The 18,890-nt window shown below is 43.6% G+C and overlaps 1 protein-coding gene and 2 non-coding genes across 3 annotated transcripts; all 3 read right to left on the reverse strand.

Moving 5' to 3' along the window:
• Positions 1-10,020: 10,020 nt before the first annotated feature.
• On the reverse strand, positions 10,021-10,153 carry LOC143770862 (small nucleolar RNA SNORA21). Its single transcript, XR_013214770.1, has one exon. It is a non-coding gene; the product is annotated as a small nucleolar RNA SNORA21 (small nucleolar RNA).
• A 635-nt stretch (positions 10,154-10,788) lies between these two features.
• Positions 10,789-17,157, reverse strand: RPL23 (ribosomal protein L23). The gene is made up of 5 exons (XM_077252310.1): positions 17,087-17,157; positions 15,754-15,837; positions 15,278-15,406; positions 14,150-14,263; positions 10,789-10,916 (listed from the first exon to the last, which is right to left on the reverse strand). The coding sequence occupies exons 1-5, from the start codon at positions 17,097-17,099 to the stop codon at positions 10,834-10,836; spliced, it is 423 nt and encodes a 140-aa protein (XP_077108425.1). The 5' UTR covers positions 17,100-17,157; the 3' UTR covers positions 10,789-10,833.
• On the reverse strand, positions 15,548-15,680 carry LOC143770863 (small nucleolar RNA SNORA21). Its single transcript, XR_013214771.1, has one exon. It is a non-coding gene; the product is annotated as a small nucleolar RNA SNORA21 (small nucleolar RNA).
• Positions 17,158-18,890: the final 1,733 nt, after the last annotated feature.

Consider the following 18,890-nt stretch of genomic DNA (forward strand, 5'->3'; position numbering starts at 1 on the left):
CCAAGTGCCTAAGCCAATCTGACCTGTGCCACTTCATGGGCTAATAACTTTGGAACGCTTTCACCTATCCAAGCCATTCTGAGATTGTTTTCTCGTGACATATTGTACTTCACGTCAGTGCTAAATGGGAGTCAATATATTTTACCTTTCTATATAAAAAAATGCTAAATATTCGGAAATTTTGGAAAAATCGGCAATTTTTTAACTTTGAAATTCTCTGCTTTTTACAAAAATACTGATACCCCCCATAATAGTTATTAATTTACACTCCCCACATGTTTACTTCATATTGGCATCATTTTGAAAATGAAACCTTATTGTTTTACGACGTAATAGGGCTTATAGTTTTATGCGCAATTTTTCACATTTACAGCAAAACCCACTTTTCAAAGGACCAAGTCACTTCTGAAGTCACTTTAAGGGGCTTACATAACAGAAACCACCCATAAATTACCCCATTTTGCAAACTACACCCCTCAAGCTGTTCAAAACTCATTTTTAAAAACTGTTAACCCTTTAGGTGTTCCACAGGAATTTTAGCAGAATGAAGGCGAAATTTCAAAATTTCATTTTTTTTCCAGATATTACATTGTAATCCAATTTTACCTGCAACCTAGCAAGGGTTAACGGCAAACCCAAACTTGGTTACCCTAATTCTGCAGTTTATAGAAACACCCCACATGTACTCGTAAACTAAAGTATGGGCACACAGCACAGCTCAACACGGAAGGAGCGCTATGTGGTTTTTGGGTGTCTTCCACACAATCTGTAATCTCCTCTCTATCATAGGGAACAGATTTCAGGATGCAGGCCTTAGAGATCTGTGTGTTGAATCCGGTGTAATCGCTGAAGGATCAGTGTCTGGAGTGATGGACGGCCGGAGGTACAACAGAGCAGTGAGACTACACAAGCTGGTCTATGAAGCACTTATGAGGCTTGCATGGAAAAACTTCCTTCCATGGCTAGAAGAAAACCATGCAAGGGACCTTCACCATCTGGATGAAACACTGAAGAACATCACAAACTTTCGCATCAGTGTGTCGCAGGGATCCTTCGAAAAGCTCTTGGATAATGAATCTTGCACACTTACCCTGAAGCTCTTTCAAGTTTATCTTGAGACCCTCAGAAATGAACAACTCTCAGCATTCTGGATGTCATACTTGGACATGGTCGAGACCATGCTGGCCCTGGTTCGAGCTTCAAGAGAAGGCAACTGGATGCTTCACCTAGGAGCAATCCGACAGATGATACCATGGTGTTTTGCCTATGACAAGGTCAACTATGCCCGATACCTAACCTATTACTATGCCACAATGTCTCGGCTGCCCATAGAACACCCAGAGGTCCATGAATACTTCATGCAAGGTGGCTTTTCGGTCCAGATCGGTAGCAAGAATCCTTTTGGACGAATTCCTGTGGACCAGACCATTGAAGAGACAATCAACAAAGACACCCAGACACCAGGGGGCACAAAAGGCTTCAGCCTCAAAGTTGGAGCTGTTTCCAGGTTCTACCTGACATCAGAGTACCGCAGTATGTACTTGAGGCAGCTGAGGGCCCTGGTAGGCCAACAATATACTGACTTCAGCCATTCAGACCTACAGGTGTCTAGGATTAGAAGAGATGAAGCCGATGTCCAATCTTTCGTTCAACTGCTGGAGACAGGTTGGGTGAACCCCTTCAACAAAGAGCATAATGGTGAACTTATCAGTTTGTCAACAGCGACTGTAGCACCACCAGATGTAGCCAAAGACCTTCAAGGGGCATACAGTATAGGAGAGGATGCATATCAAACATTCAAGGATGAGCGTTTGGGTACCGATAAGCCAACTACATTGTTTCATGACAAGATGACGAAGAACAAACTTAAAACGTTCTCTAACATCCAAATGAAGACACGCAGACAAGGTCTTGGCAAGGAGGTAATTTTGAAGGCTGACAGAAACCTATTTGGCCAGATGATACTTGTAGCTGAGAACAGAAAGCTACAAATGAGTGATGTCTTGACTCATCCCCTGGGTCCATTGCCATGGGCACTTGCCAATGGTGATGGGTCTATCCGCAAGACCAACAAGGCTGCCCTCGCAAGGGAGTTGGAGAGGAATGCTCGTCCTGCAGAAGTGATCCCCGAGCCCTCTGCAACCATCATTGATGGGATGAGCCTGGTTCAGAAACTGAAGGGAAACAATGCAACATTTGGCCAGCTAGCAGGCACAGCAATGAGTCGCGCTATCCATGAGGGTGCTAAGAGCAAGCGCATTGATATTGTCTTTGACGTCTACAAGGAGACATCCATCAAAGATACAGAAAGAGTCAACAGATATGAAGGCACAGGGATCCATTTCAAGAACATTCAACATGGGCACAACATCCAGCAGTGGAAAAAGCTTCTAAGTAGTTCCTCCAACAAGGCAAGTCTCATAAAGTTTCTGGTAGAAGAATGGAAGGCGAAACACCACAGGGAGAAGCTTGAGGAGAAGGAGCTGTATGTCACATGTGAGCAGCTCTGCTTTAAGATCACCAAAGAACAGTGGGAAGAGGCTGCTGACCTTAAGTCAAATCAAGAAGAAGCAGACACACGCCTCCTTCTCCATGCTCTTCATGCAGCAGAATCTGGTTACAAGTCGGTCATCATCACTTCGGAGGATACTGATGTCATGGTCCTGTGTCTGGGCATGTGCCACAAAATCCCATCCCACCTGTTCCAGAAATGCGGTACACAGAACCGGACAAGATTCCTGGATATCACCACTCTGAGCCGAACATTGGGAGGCAGCGTATGTGATTCATTGATTGGTATGCATGCATTTACAGGCTGTGACACCGTCAGTGCATTCGCTGGCCGTGGGAAGATGACGACACTCAAGCAGTTGAAGATGAACAAGACATACCAGGATGCCTTTCAGGAAGTTGGTCGTTCATGGGAAGTGTCTACCGAACTTTTTGAGAAGTTACAGGAAATCACCTGCCACATGTACCTGCCAACTACCCAAACAACTGAGGTAAACAGGCTCCGTTATCAGCTGTTCTGTGCCAGACGTGGAGTGGTAGAGTCAAGTCAACTCCCTCCTTGCCAGGACTGCCTTTTCATGCATGCACTGCGTGCAAACTACCAGGCTGCGATCTGGAGGAGAAGTCTGCAGAGCCAGCCATGGGTTGCAAACCCAACAGACTGCGGTTGGATGATAGATAACGACGGAAAGCTTGTTGTCAAGTGGATGCAAGGGGCACCAGCACCAGAAGCTATTATACAGCTACTGTCCTGCAAGTGTGTGCGGTCATGTGAACTTCCTCAGTGTACTTGCCTCAGCAATGGCCTGAAGTGCACAGACATGTGCAGATTACAGACATGCCAGAACAAGGGTACTGAAGACGAGCCAGTAGAACAACAGTCAGATTCAGAGTCCGATGTTGAAGATATTATGGAGTAACATACATATATATATATATATATATATATATATATATATATATATATATGCACATGACATGTTCAGTGTGTATTTACATAACTTGGATTAAATTTTGTTACAAATACTACATCTAGTCACTCCGGGTGGTACCGATATCGTCATATTTGGTTCTTGGCTCATGCTAAAATTCCTGTGGAACACCTAAAGGGTTAACAGTTTTTAAAAATGAGTTTTGAACAGCTTGAGGGGTGTAGTTTGCAAAATGGGGTAATTTATGGGTGGTTTCTGTTATGTAAGCCCCTTAAAGTGACTTCAGAAGTGACTTGGTCCTTTGAAAAGTGGGTTTTGCTGTAAATGTGAAAAATTGCGCATAAAACTATAAGCCCTATTACGTCGTAAAACAATAAGGTTTCATTTTCAAAATGATGCCAATATGAAGTAAACATGTGGGGAGTGTAAATTAATAACTATTATGGGGGGTATCAGTATTTTTGTAAAAAGCAGAGAATTTCAAAGTTAAAAAATTGCCGATTTTTCCAAAATTTCCGAATATTTAGCATTTTTTTATATAGAAAGGTAAAATATATTGACTCCCATTTAGCACTGACGTGAAGTACAATATGTCACGAGAAAACAATCTCAGAATGGCTTGGATAGGTGAAAGCGTTCCAAAGTTATTAGCCCATGAAGTGGCACAGGTCAGATTGGCTTAGGCACTTGGGTACAAATAGGCCTAGGGCTGAAGGGGTTAATAAGCTACGTATATGTAAGGGCTATCATATCAAAAAATAAACTACAGACATGCATCTACCTAAAAATACCAAAGAGAATTAGTCACTCCGCTTGGTACCGATATCGTCAAATTTGGTTCTTGGCTCATGGACTATATGTAGGGAGGAAGTGGGGAGAGCACTTTACAATCATGCATGCCAGAGGTTACAGTGACTCGTCTACACCTGCACAGATCCCTAAATGCAGAGCCAATAGAAGGGAGGAAAAGGTACTTATTGTGAAGGGAGTGCACAACAGACATGTATTGGAGGGGGGTAGTATTATAATGGGGACAGGGATTTCTTCCAGGCGCTGCGCGCCCGGATCCTGGAAGAAATCATTAGTATAAGGGCTCATTTCCACATGCGAGGCACACGTCCGTACCTCGCATGTGGAAACCAAGCTGTGGCGCCGGCACTCCAGAGCGGAGCGTGCGGCCGCATAGGAACACATGGAGCTGCACAGCTCCGCTCCAAAGTGCCGGCGCCAGAGCTTGGTTTCCACATGCGAGATACGGATGTGTGGCTCGCACGTGGAAATGAGCCCTTAGGAATCAAGAAGTATAGTTTCTCCTTGGAGAATGACATGCTAAGCATGCAGAGAGGAGACTTAAGCCGCAGTGCTCCTCAAAGAAATATGCTAATTATCTCTTCAGAGAACTACAACTTTAGTGCCACCTATTGGAAGGTAGCAATCCTACAAGTCAATGTCGACCCTTTAACGAGCCTTGTCACATAACTTGGGATAATAGCCAAACCAAGGAGAAACGATACTTCTTGGATATCGATGGGAGGCCTCTCACACAGCCAAACCAGATCTCCACTTTGCACTGATGAGGGGCAGTACCACGAAACAGTGTCTGCGAAGTGAGATTCTGGTTTGGCTATTATCCTTAGTCATGTGACAAGGCTGGTTAAAGGGTCGATATTGACTTGTAGGATTGCTACCTTCCAATAAGTGGCACTAGAGTTCTAGTTTTCTTCCTCTCTGAAGAGACAATTTGCATAATTAATATAAGGAAAGAATGTAAGATTTCTCAAAGACCGCTAAATATGAGGTATACAGGTAGGACTAGTGTAACATTTGTCACCTGCATGCCCATATTAATAGGTCATATATATTACAGGGGGTGACAGATTCCCTTTAAGTCCAAAAGCTTCACTTTTAGCTCCTGCACTCCTCCCTAGGGCTTAGATTATGATGAACAGGTGTCCCACCCACCTCTTCATAATAGACTTAGCAGGGTCATGGCTGATTAACCCCTCTCAGCATATGACATGCTGGAGCAAAACTTGCAGGTTTATAACACTGAAGCAAATAACCACAGTGAAACATACTTCCCCTCCAGCGCATTACCAGTGGTGGTTAATCTTACTTGAGGAAGAGGAGGAAAAATAAAGGAAGGTGGCATCCTCTCCCTACCAGGCTATGTACCCACGTTTTGCAAGTGTTTTTAGCTTGCAGAATGCTTGCGTTTTCCAAGCATCGCTTGGAAAAAAGATTGACAGGTTGGTCACACTTGTCAAGCATAGTGCTTGACAAGTGTGACCAAGTATATTCCTATTTTTTTATTTTCTTTTTTTTACAGAAGTGTGGTTCCCAAGGTCCTGGAGGGCAGTCACCTCTCCTCCCGACCCAGGTACCATCCACACATGAAGAGCTCACTTTACGCATGGTGGGCATAGCCATATGCTTAAAGTGAGAGTTTCAATGCAATCCTATGGCTGCAGAATTGCCGCAATTCTGCAGAAATAATGAACATTCTGCGGATTTTACCATTACGCAATTCCGCAGAGGGAAAATCCGCAGCATGGGCACAGCAACTGCGGAATCCCATAGGATTGCATGGGAATGCGTTTTTTTTTAAGTTTCCGGTACGGCAGAAACGCATAAAAAACGCAACTAAGTGCACACAGCCTCAGTGTCTCGGGCAAGGAAGGCGCGCGTATGCCTCCTCTGCCAAATAATGTGAGTGGGTCATTTTTTCATGTAAAGCTATTTTCACATTAGCATCGTGCACTGCACGTCGCAATGCGTCGTGAAGAAAAAAACGCATCCTGGAAAGTTGCCCGCAGGATGCGTTTTTTCTCCATAGACTTTTATTAGCTACGCATTGCGATGCAGTGCCACACGTCGCAACCGTCGTGCGACGGTTGCGCTGTGTTTTGGCGCACCGCCGGCACAAAAAGTTACATGTAACTTTTTTTGTGCATCGGGACAGCCATTTTCAACCACGCATGCGCGGCCGAAACTCTGCCCCCTCCTCCCCGGACCTTGCAATGGGGCAGCGGAAGCGTCTTAAGACTGCTTCTGCTGCAAAAGTCAAGGCATTTTTGTCACAGTATGCGTCGGTACGTCGGACCGACGCTAGTGTGAAAGCAGCCTAAGGCCTCTTTCACACTTCAGTCTTTTTCCGTCACAATGCGTCATTTTGTGAAAAAAAAAAAAAGGATGTTTTTTTTCTCATAGACTTGTATTAGCGACGGATTACCTTCCATTTCGTCCGTCGTGCGCTGGATCAGTTGTAAATTTGCTGTGCGTCGGAGACAACAGAGTAACATTTTTTTCTGTACGTCGGAAAATCGCCCAGCGACGGATCCTGTGCTGTCCATCGTTAGTTATAATGGAAGCCTATGGACGCAGGATCCGTCGCTGTCAAAAGCAGGAATCCAGCGAAGGATGCAGTCTTGAAACTGAGCATGCGCGAAAGAATTTCCCATCAGGGAAATTCTCTCTCGCTCGCTCTCCCTTTTTACTATTGATGCTGCCAATGCAGCATCAATAGTAAAAAGATATGTTAAAAATAATAATAAAAATCGTGATATTCTTACCTTCCGGCGTCCCTTGCAGCCTTCCCGATGCTGCCGGCAGCTCCCGTTCCCAGTGATGCCTTGCGAGACAATGACCTGATGCGATGACGTGCGGTCTCACGAGACCGCTACGTCATCACAGGTCATTGTCTCGCAAGGCATTACTGGGAACGGGAGCTGCCGGCAGCATCGGGAAGGCTGCGAGGGATGCTGGAATTTAAGAATATCACGATTTATTTATTTTTTTAACATGGGTTGTGTTGTGTATGCGTTTTCGCAGCGGAAAAACGCGGCGAAGACGCATACATGTGTGCTCATAGCCTCGACAGATCCGTAAAAAAAGAAAACAAAACAAAAAAAAAAGGACCCGTTTTTTACAATCTGCACAGGATCCATCTTTTCAACATTTTGACGGATTGTGACTGATTGCAAAAAATCAAGAGGCCTAAGGCTACTTTCACACTAGCGTTGTTTGCTGTACGTCGCAATGTGTCCTTTAGGAGAAAAAACGCATCCTGCAAAGTTGTCCGCAGGATGCGTTTTTTTCCCCATAGATTTACGTTGGCGACGCATGGCAACACGTCGCAACCATCGTGCGACGGATGTGTCGTGTTTTGGCGGACCGTCGGCACAAAAAAAAAGTTACATGTAACTTTTTTTGCGCGTCGTGTCCGCCATTTTCGCATGTGCAGCCGAAACTCCGCCCCCTCCTCCCCAGACCTTACAATGGGGCAGCGGAAGCGTCGTAACACTGCTTCCGCTGCCCACGTCGGGCATCACTTTCACAACGCGCGTCGGGCCGATGAATAGCGACGGCCCTGTGCCGACGCTAGTGTGAAAGAAGCCTAAGCTGTGTTTGTGTGTACCAATTTGTATTCAGGTGTGTGAGTGATTGGCGTAAACTTTTATTAAAAAAAAAAAAAAACCTCTAGAAAAAAAAAAGGATAATACAATAAAAATTTAGTAAAATAAAAAAACATACTAAATGGACGATAAAAAAAAAAAAAAAAAAATACTGAGCGCCTGTAACTCACACTAACCCCATGATCAGTAAAAGTACTGTATTAATCCCATCAAGTAATCTAAATTGTTGTTTTTTTTCTGTGTGAAAAAAAAAAAAATCAGTTAATCAGTGACTGGGCATCACTGATCAACGCTCAATAGCTGTAAGATGCACACAAATGTAATTTGTTTTTTTACCCTTTGCTATCAGACACTAACCCTGACTAAATTCAGTTAAAATTACTGTAGTAGACGCTGTCTTATCAACTAATCTACCATATTTTTCAGATAAGACGCACTTTTATTTCTCCAAATTTGGGAGGAAACTGGGGGGGGGGGGGGGTGTTTTATAATCTGAAATGAGCTTACGGGAGTGTGGTGGGCCAGCGATGGGTCACAGGAGGAAGGGTTGCTGCTTCAGGCCAGTGGCAGGAGTGGGGCAATGCTGTGAGACCTAGGTTCTCCTAAGAGGTCGGCACCGGTGAGCAGAGTTCCCTTGCCAGTAGATTTTCCTGTGGTGGGCTTCGGGGAAAATGGCCACTTCAGGGAAATCAACTGGAAAGGGTACGCTAATAATAACCGGCATGGTAATGCATTAAAGCTAGAACAGATTCATATGTTCCAGATTGGTAAGTCTTCATGGATGTATGGATACGTCCAAGGTTGGGAAGGGGTTAAATAAAAATGTTCGTCTGGATGTTAAGTTTTTGTCCCGTAGTAGGGGTGGTCAGGGTAAGCCATCGTGGAGCGGGGGTGGCCTTTACGTATTGTGGACGGTGCAAACTAAAGTTGAGCAAATTTGCTCGGCTTCCCTCTTATTCAGCAAGCTACAGCATTTAATGGATAAGCTGTAGAGGGAACCCAGCTTCCTGGTTTGCGCCGGCTGATCAGGTGATTGGCGCCGCAGCTGCATTTGTCGCAGCTGTGTGACAGCACATGCATGGAGAACCCAACACAGGCTCTCCGTGCATGTGCTGTGACACATGCAGCTGCGACACCAATCAGCTGGCGTGATCCAGGAAGCCGGGTTCCCTCTGCAGCTTAGGCCAGTCTCACACGTCCAGATAATTCCGGTACCGAGAAAAAAAAAAAAAAAAAAAAAAAAAAAAAATCGGTACTGGAGTTATCCGTGTCCTCACGTGGCACACGTGTACCGATGAGTACCACACGGACCGTGCAGGAGAGAGCGCTACAGTAAGCGCTGTCCCCAGCGTGGTGCTGAAGCCGCCATTCATCCCTTCTCTCCAGCAGCGTTCGCTGGAGAGAAGGAATGAAAAATCAATGTTTAAATTTTTTTTGTGGTTAAAATAAACTTCCCGTCAACCTCCCCCCTCCCACCCCGTGCGCCCGCCTGCTGGAAGTAAAATACTCACCCAGCTCACTCGATGCTTCCTCTCAGCGCCGCAGCTTGTCCTGTATGAGCGGTCACGCGTTCCTAGTAATACATTGCGATGTCAACTTCTCGCGAGATTTCGCAATGTATTACTAGGAACACTAGCTACCGCGAGCATCGCTGCGCGGGACGCCGGTAGGTGAGAATACTGCGATTTTTTTTTTTTTTTAACCTGGTTTGTGTTGTGTATGCGTTTTCGCAATGGAAAACCGCTGCGAAGACGCATACACAACAGGTGCACATAGCCTCGACGGGTCCTTCAGAAAGATGGGCCCAGTGCACACGTTTTCCACAATCTGCACAGGATTCAACGTCTTGACGGATCCTGTGCAGATTTGGAATACGGAAGTGTGAAAGCCTTACTGTAGTTTTTTTTTTTTTTTTTGAGGTTGTAATAAAAGTGATGTTTTATCATGACCATTTGAATACAGTTTATTTGATGCACTTGAATTATTTGTCTAGTACTTTTTGAATCTATATACTCTGATCTCTGAGTGAATGTAGCAACAATGGCATTTGAGCACAGATATGGACCCCATGTAGTCCCAACATGTGTGCTATGCAGATCCTCAGTTACTGGCATTAACACAACTGGGCATTTGTAAGATACAAGTCATTCGTACAAGGCAAAGAGTGTAACATCACGGATTGAAGTAGTACAGCACATGCAGCTGCCCCTTCACCCAAACGTAATGTATTCATCTCCTCTTCCACGACAACTCATTATGCCACTGTGAAGACACAACAAGTGCTTTAAGAAGAGGCCACAGAAATTGGGCATTTCCCTTCTAATAGGTGATTAGTCCCCCAGGTAACAAGCGAGGTTCTCATTCATTGTTTGTAAGTACATATTTTCCTAGCAGTATGCTAACAATACAAAGAAAATTACAGACCTGCATCATTGGATACTTCTAGAAGAACAACACCAATTGTGACATAGGAGGCCTATTGTACAAAGGCTAGGTTACCCAAACAAGACCATTTGTCTGACAGCTACTTGTGGACCTCTCTTCCTGGATCCAGTAATATACTTAACCCCTTTCCGACATGGCCAAGTTCCGTTTTTGGTTCCTTGTTATTTCCTCCCCTTGTAAAACCCATCCAATTTTTTTTTCTTTTGTCCACAAACTTGAGGACTTGTACTTTTGAATGACACCATTAATTTTACCACAGAGACAACAAACTTGTCTTTTATTTTCATGGTGGGGGTGTAGCTATTTTCCTACATATATATATTAGTATGCAAACCCCTTTCGCATGTCCAGCACCATGGAATCAATGGTGCCCTAAAAATAGTAATTTAGCCTAACAACTCAGTGCCTAATAGTTCTTACAATCACCACAAAAGGCCCATTACCCACCGCATTTCATAAATTCCTCCCTTTTCAAATAAAAGCAATTTGGTACAACCAGATTTTGATATTTTATTGTACAAAGGTATTGGTTATGCAATGCTTCCTGCGTTGGAGGCGATCCTGGGCCACAGGTCAGCACACTCCTTTGCTACTGGGCCTGTGATAGCTGAACCTAAAAGAAAGAAAACCACAGCATGAAGAACCTGAAAACTACCACATCTGACCTTCCATACAGCAAATTTAAAAAAAAAAAAAAAAATCTAACACACAAGGCATGTCAAGTTTTGTTCAATCTATAGCACACACACAAAAAAAAAAAATCTATGTATTGTACTATGACACTGGCACCTACACAACTGGGCATTTGTAAGATGCGAGTCACTTGTACAAGGCAAAGAGTGTAACATCACGGATTGAAGTAGTACAGCACATGCAGCTGCCCCTTCACCCAAAAGTAATGTATTCATCTCCTCTTCCACGACAACTCATTATGCCACTGTGAGGACACAACAAGTGCTTTAAGGAGAGGGAACAGAAATTGTGCATTTCCCTTCTAATATGCGATTAGCCCCCAGGTAACACGTGTAGGTGCACCATTAACAGCTAGATGAAAATGGTGGCTGCTGCTATTTAAGAATTGTACAAGACAAATGCTAAAAAGGAAATGGAAGGATGGGGAGAATAATAATAATTGCAGTTGTTGGATGGCAAAAGGGACCTACCAACTATTTTGTGGCCTCAGTTGTGTTCATAATACATTTTGACATATCTCAAGCTTTGGTCTGGAGTAAGACTACTACCAATCAAAAATCATGAGGGCAGGAACTCAGGTACAGCTCTCCTACGACCCCAACGACTGGCTCTACAAACTTTCCGTACTGCCCTTCTTCAGGGTTAGAGGAGAGCAGCAGTAGTCTAAGCTTTTCTATTCCTTCCATTAAAAGAATTGTCTCACTTTTCATCTTTAGAAACGTACAAATGCCCTTCCTCCTGACTTCTTGATGGCTGGGGGAAAATGACGACATCAGTGCACCTCTATCACAAACTGTGCTCCTCCAATTCTGCTAGCAGTGACAGCTTGACCTCTGCAGCAGCAGAGAAGCACAGGGGTACTACAGCTAGAACAGCTTCACATCAGCACTTGCAAGCTCCTAGCAAAGAGTTTACAAGCATGCGCTCCTCGCCTATAAAAAGCATCTCCTCAGACTGCAGTGGTGACCAGTAACTTTGGCAACAAGCATCACACAAAAGAATAAAAAACCCTCTGTTTATGTGAGCAGAGAATGTTTAATACGAGGAAATAGTAAAATTACTCATTTTGAAGAGCATGTTTCAAATTTTACCTGTTTAAAATGAAGAAATCCCTTCACGGTGCAGTCAGACGGTGGTATTGCACGCATCTCAATCCTCGGACTGGTCGTTGGTTCTCCTGACCAAAGCGTGACAGCAAGTATTTCTATGCAGCTGTAATGCTCAGGTCAGGAGAACAGACGGCCAGTCTGAGGATTGCGATGTGATCCTCACGCGAGCAATACGGTCGTCTGACTGCACCCTTATGCGAAGACACGCAGACCCTATAGGTAAGGGTTTTTTTAATTGACAAGTTATGTTAAGGTACCGTCACACTCAGCGACGCTGCGGCGATAGACAACGAGCCGACCTAAACTAGATCGCTGGAGCGTCGCTGTAGAGACGTCAAACACAGCAACTCCAGAACGATGCAGGAGCGATCCAGTGACTTAACGGCGACTCACTTCTCGTTCTCGCTGGTTGTTCGCTCCATGTCAAACAGCCGGAGTGTACCGACTGCCTAGAAGGAGACGCTGCGACGCCCCCTATGCTCGTTGCTGGGGTCGTTGCTTTTGATGTCAAACATGACGATACACGCCGACAAAATAAAGTTCTGGACTTCAAGCTCCGACCAGCGATGGCACAGCGGGATCCAGATCGCTGCTGCGTGTCAAACACAACGAGATCGCTATCCAGGACGCTGCAACGTCACGGATTGTTGTCGTTCTCTTTGCAAAGTTGCTGAGTGTGACGGTACCTTTAAGCAATGGTCACCACAGGATTGAGTAGTCATCTGAATCCACTATCAGGTAATGGGGCTGTGGAACAATGTTCCTGTCAATGTAATCACTTTAATCTCAGAATCAGTTTATTTAGGAATAATGGGAACTGGACTATGCAAATAGTTTTACATCCCGGGTGCTATCTTTTCTGGTGGTCATACCCAGAAGATAAAGTCCAAGAGAAAGAGGAACTACTATACTGACCACGGAAACAGAAATCTTCATTTATTCACCTCCATTTTGCATACACTGAATTTCATTCCAAACTATCTACTTGAAGCACAATAAAAAGCTCCTTATCAATGCAATATTTCACCTTATGCAAAGTGTGGGCAAATGTCCCCCTTTTACATTTAAATGTGCTGTTCTTTTTAATATTGTAAACGTACAATGCAATGTCAGGAACATATAATACTATAAGCGAAGGCATGCATAAACCAGTAGGTAATATCCTATTGACAAGTTACAGATAAATTATGTGGTTGCACTGCCTTCAGTAGTCTTTTAGCAAATTTGTAAGTAGTTAGGTTATCTGGAGCTAGACAATACACTAGGCACTGAATTCATACAATGCATGGCTATAAGTAGCTTATTGCGTGACAAATGGTTGCATGTAAAAGGTTTAAGGATGTAACTTATCGTAGACTCCATGGTCGAATTTAGACATCAGTGAAATAGTCCATGCTGAAACTGGCTACGAGCCCAAGACCGAAGCACAAAAGCCTCATATATGTCTATTAAGCTGTTAAGTTCAGGAGAACCGTGGCCAGTCCGTACACAGTGTTTTGCGAATGTTTTAACAACACTTATAGCCCAATTTTCAAATTTCTAACCATGCTTAATAATGACAGTATTATTAGAGACCTTCTTTTAATTCAGAGAGCTTGCAAGACAGAGGTTAGGGACCCCCAATCAATGCATGGGTTCAGAATCTTGTAAACACGGCATAAAATTCCAATATGGGGATAACCCTTTGGAGTGGTCAAAGGAGATATTTCCCTGTGTAGCTACTTTTACACTGTGTTGCCAGTAAGCAAAGGATATAAAAGATAGCTAAAGTTGTGTTTCATAGAACTGCAAAGTTTAGTGCAGGTTGATTGCTTAGTGCTCTAATGGCTGAGAAAATAGGATACTACTATCTAAAAGCCTATCACCTTGATCAAACATTTCCTACAGGAGGTCACTAAATCGTGTATCAAATATACTGATTGACCTAAATCTACAGATTCCAAGTAAACTCCGTATCAGAAAGGGACCCACTACCAATTGTCAAGAGCACTCTGCAATACTATCAGGTGGCACATTATTGGCAAGCCTGACTTTTCCAACATACCTTTCATTTCCCCCTTATTATTCACTATCACCCCCGCATTGTCTTCAAAATACAGGAACACCCCGTCTTTTCTCCGGTATGATTTTCGTTGTCGTATTACCACTGCTGGATGCACTATAATGGGAAAAATTACAGTTATTAGCAACAGAGTGAATTTATCTAATGCTTTGATATTTAGGCTTCTTTTATACATACCGTTGTTTTGCGGCCCCAATAGATTTCTATGGGGCCGCAAAAACAGGTAGCAATAATTCCATGATGCGCCGTATTTAAGGCCATGAAAAAACGATCGAGCCTGCTCGATCTTTTTCACAGCTTACAGACACGGCCCCCATTGAAAAGCAATGGGGCCTCAAAAACAACGGAAGGACCGTGAAAATTACGGCAATACGGCCCGCAAAAAAACCCGATAAGTGTAAAAGAAGCCTTACACAGATACCCTGAATGTGAGGCAATATGAGAAGTCTACTCCGAGCATATACATAAAATGTGTCCAGGAGGTATAATGTAGCAAGAGCAAATCAACCGACCATTTTTTTGTCCATAAGCAGCTTTATTGTTATTTATTACTTCATTTCAATTGGGGGAAGGGGGTTGAACCACAATGACATGGGTGACATGTGCAACTATGTAGAATAAAGTTTCGGATCAGGGATATAGTGATTTATATGTACAATTAGGTAGGAAAAGCTGTAGGCCATGAATGTAAATCAAAACTGTAGCCATCAGCTCTTCAGTAGCGGGTCTTATATGGACTAGGTTTTCTGATAAGATAGCAATTAGCCCAGGAAAAAGTAGTCACTTTGGACTAAACTGGCAAAGCATCTCATGGAGCCTTTGGCCACTCCTGTTGTTCCCCAGATTAGGGAGAGTACAACCATTGGAAATCCGTACAATCTTAAGACTAATGCCGTTCCATGGGCATCCGGGATCAGGCATGATGTCATACCAAATTATCAATAAGAATATACAGCGTATGCAACTCCGGTCTCAAAGAGCATTTTGGAACAGCATGGCAAAGTCACAGTGATCACTACAAAATATTACTGAATGAAAACCTTGTTCTATTCATGTTGTGCAGCAACAACAACAAAATGCAAACAACTTGACCCTAGCTAGGCAGCTCACCCTTTTTCCTTAGTTCAGGCTTTCCTTTTTTAACTGTGGCCATCACCATGTCACCAACACCAGCAGCTGGTAGTCTGTTCAAGCGACCCTTGATTCCCTTGACGGAGATGATGTACAGGTTCTTGGCACCTAGCAAATATGGACAGATAGATATCAAAATTACATAAAGGCTAATCCCTGAAAATACTATATTCATGATTACACACAGGGAAACAGTGGTAACATAGCGCCACCCCCCATCAATCTTAAACCTGACTGCCAATAAAAGAAAAATGTCACATTACTGATTGAAGTAGTACAGCACACGTGGCTGCCCCTTCACCCAAAAATAATGTATTCATCTCCTCTTCCACGACAACTCATTATGCCACTGTGAGGACACAACAAGTGCTTTGAGAAGAGGCAACAGTGTGCATGCCCATTCTAACATGCGGATAGCCCTTGGGTATAACGGAAACTTCTTATTACATAATTACCTGTATTATCAGCACAGTTAATGACTGCACCCACGGGGAGACCGAGGGAGATGCGAAACTTCGCACCAGAAGAACCTCCACGTCCTAAAGAAAGAAAAGTTTACATTTAATCATCCATACCATAGTACATCTTTATTTTTATTACTCTATAGTGGCCGACCTTACAGGGGTTGTTTCACTATGAATCTTGAGAACGCATCGCCCCTCTGCATCGGTTTACCAATCTGCCAGGGGCAGTGCAATCCTGCTAAATAACAGCTCGGACCAGCGGTATGGTTGTGCTGTTGGTCCAAACTGAGCGCTCTCCTAACTCACAAGCAGATGCAGCTTTGCCTCTGCAGCATAGGACAAGCTTAGGGGGATGGATGATGGTCAGATACAGCAAGCTCCAGATCGGCACAAACAGGCTGGGAAGATTAGGGCATGCTTGTGCTTCGCACTCCTCCACGTACACTTTAAGATCCCTCCATTCTTGAGAACAGATTAGTTTTTATTTAAAGAGGTAAATTGCAGAGTTGCTTGGTTTTACAAGCTCTTTGATATTTCACACATTTAGGAATCTGAGACAACCCCTTTAAGGTTACACAGAACTTAAAACTAATTTAAATGGGGGTGAATAGATGGTCATTCCCAAGACAGCAAGTTATCACCTATCCCTAGGATAGGGAAAATAACTTAGTGATTGCTTGTGCTTCCATGACCCCCAATGATCTAGACAAGTATGGGGCTCCCTGAACACAGGCTCTGAAAACAAAGTGAAGGTGCACACGCTCGCCCATCGTTCCATTCATTGTCGAACCAACTTCTGGAGGTAATGGAGTACAGCGCACATCCAAGTCATGGCCCTCATCTTGGGATCAAGCCAATAAGTTATCATCTACCCTGTAATGGATGGAGGGGTAGGAAGCAGAGGGTAAGTAGGCCCTGCTCAGTAGCAGTAGGTCGCTCTCCCAGCACCACAGACACTACACATTACATTATTTTGGCTGCAGGATAAAACACCCTGTAAGGATGGGAGAATGGCCGGGTGACCACAGCCTGGCAGGATATGGGCACTTACCACATAATATCACACGCTACCAGCATGGCGGGAGCATACTGCACGCTGCACATACACCGGGGACTCAAACATGGCTCTGCAGGCCTCCGTACTCTGCTCCACTACTACAGCCTCAATGTCGGACAACCCGTCCCGAACTCTCAACCCATCGTCACAACCACGGCAAATAATGAGGAGCGACGAAAAGAAGCGGTCGGGCCACAACCAGCGGTCGCACACGACTCGAGCTGAGAGGATGGCGGCGGATTACACTGCAGCGCTCGCGGACCTTACCTCTCTTAGACATCTTGGTTCCCGGAAAGAGAAAGCAGGGCGCAAAGGATGCTGGGATATAGCTGCAGCCACAGAGCGAGCAGGGCGGGCGTGTCACGTGATACGTGGTTGGCGGCGCTCCTATTACGTATTGCCAAGCTTCCTGTCAGTGACAAGGCTTCCTCAGTCATGAGCGTAAAAAGCTAGTTTAGACGTTATGAAATGGAGTGAACTCATGACTGAAGCTGCTAGAGATGTCACTGAAATAAATTAGGGGGTTTTTTTTAATAAAGGCAACCTTATGGTTTGTTGCAGTGCAATATAAGGGAATTTTTTTAATTTAAAATCTGGGTAAAGTAAATAAGACCACGTTCACTATTTGGTGATTTTTTTTACCTCAGTGTTTGTAAGCCACAACCAGGAGAGGGTGATAAATACAGAAGTGGTGACGTGTTTCTATTGTATTTTTTTTCTGTTCCACTCCTGGTTTTGGCTTACAAATACTGAGGTAAAAAAACAAAACGCCAAATACTGAATGTGTGACCGTGACCTACGAGCTGCGAAAAGCTTTTGCAACTTTTGCGGTTTTCATGCCACAGTTCATTATGAATCAGGAGCATCTGACTCCACCATGTAAGTTATGTAACCTCAAGACCAGTGAAAAAAATCACAGGTCTTGAGGAATCGGTCCCTGGGGTTTTTAAGGTTACGTGCACACGTTGCGGATTTTGCTGCGGATTTGATGCTGCGGATCTGCAGCTGTTTTCCATGCATTGTACAGTACCATGTAAACCTATGGAAAACAAAATCCGCAGTGCATATGCTGCGGAAAAAAACGTGCGGAAACGCAGCGTTATTTTTTCCTCAGCATGTCGATTCTTTGTGCGATTACGCACCAGTTTACACCTGCTCCTCAATAGTAATCTGCAGGTGTAAAACCACAGGTGGAATCCGCACAAAAAAGTGGTAAATCCGCGGGTAATCGCAGTGCGGTTTACCTGCGGATTTTGCAAAAATAAAATCCGCACACCAATCCGCAAAGTGTGTACATAGCCTAAACGTTTTTGGAACTAGAACTGAGCAAAAACTTTCAAAAACCTCCTCCATGTCTCAAAACTCCTCAAAAACTTTATGCTGCCACTGAGAAAACTCAACAAAAACACTCCATGTGAACATAGCTTTCAAAGGATTTTTTAAGCGTTTTTTTTCCACACAATGTTTTGCCACCTTCTAACTTGGCATTGTCAAGTTTGTAGTAGATTCCATGCGGAATTCACCTCAAATAAGTGGTCACTTTATTTTTTCTTTCCATTACTAGGATTTCAAAACCTCATTTAAAAAAATCGCTTTATCAACAAAGTGGATTTTCCATCTAATTGAGTAGTATGAGCATTCAGAGAGTATACAAAAAAATTGTTTAATTATTTTGAAAGTTTAGCTCCCAAAACTTCCAAAAGCAAAGAAATATTAATTTTGTTCATACTATTCATTTCAAAGGAAAATCCACTTTTCTATCCATTTAAAGATTTTTTAGCTTTTTTTCATGGGGTTTTGAAAAACTTGCCACATAAAAAAATGACATGCCACTTTTTTTTAGGTAAACGTCTTGTCGAAACTACTTCAAACTGACAAAGAAAGTCAAAACATTGTTTCGAAAAAAAAAACACATTTGTCAAATACTTCTTCAAAACAGCTAAGGAAAAAAATTGTCATAAAAAGGGAGCATTTCTTGAAGAGGATTCCTCTTGAAAAAAAAAAGTCGTCAAATTTTTCCTCATCTTAAAATCAGTGTGAACCTAGCCTTACTCCTTGAATTACCAGTACA

This window comes from Ranitomeya variabilis, chromosome 4 (assembly GCF_051348905.1).
Source record: "Ranitomeya variabilis isolate aRanVar5 chromosome 4, aRanVar5.hap1, whole genome shotgun sequence".
Taxonomy (NCBI): Eukaryota; Metazoa; Chordata; class Amphibia; order Anura; family Dendrobatidae; genus Ranitomeya; species Ranitomeya variabilis.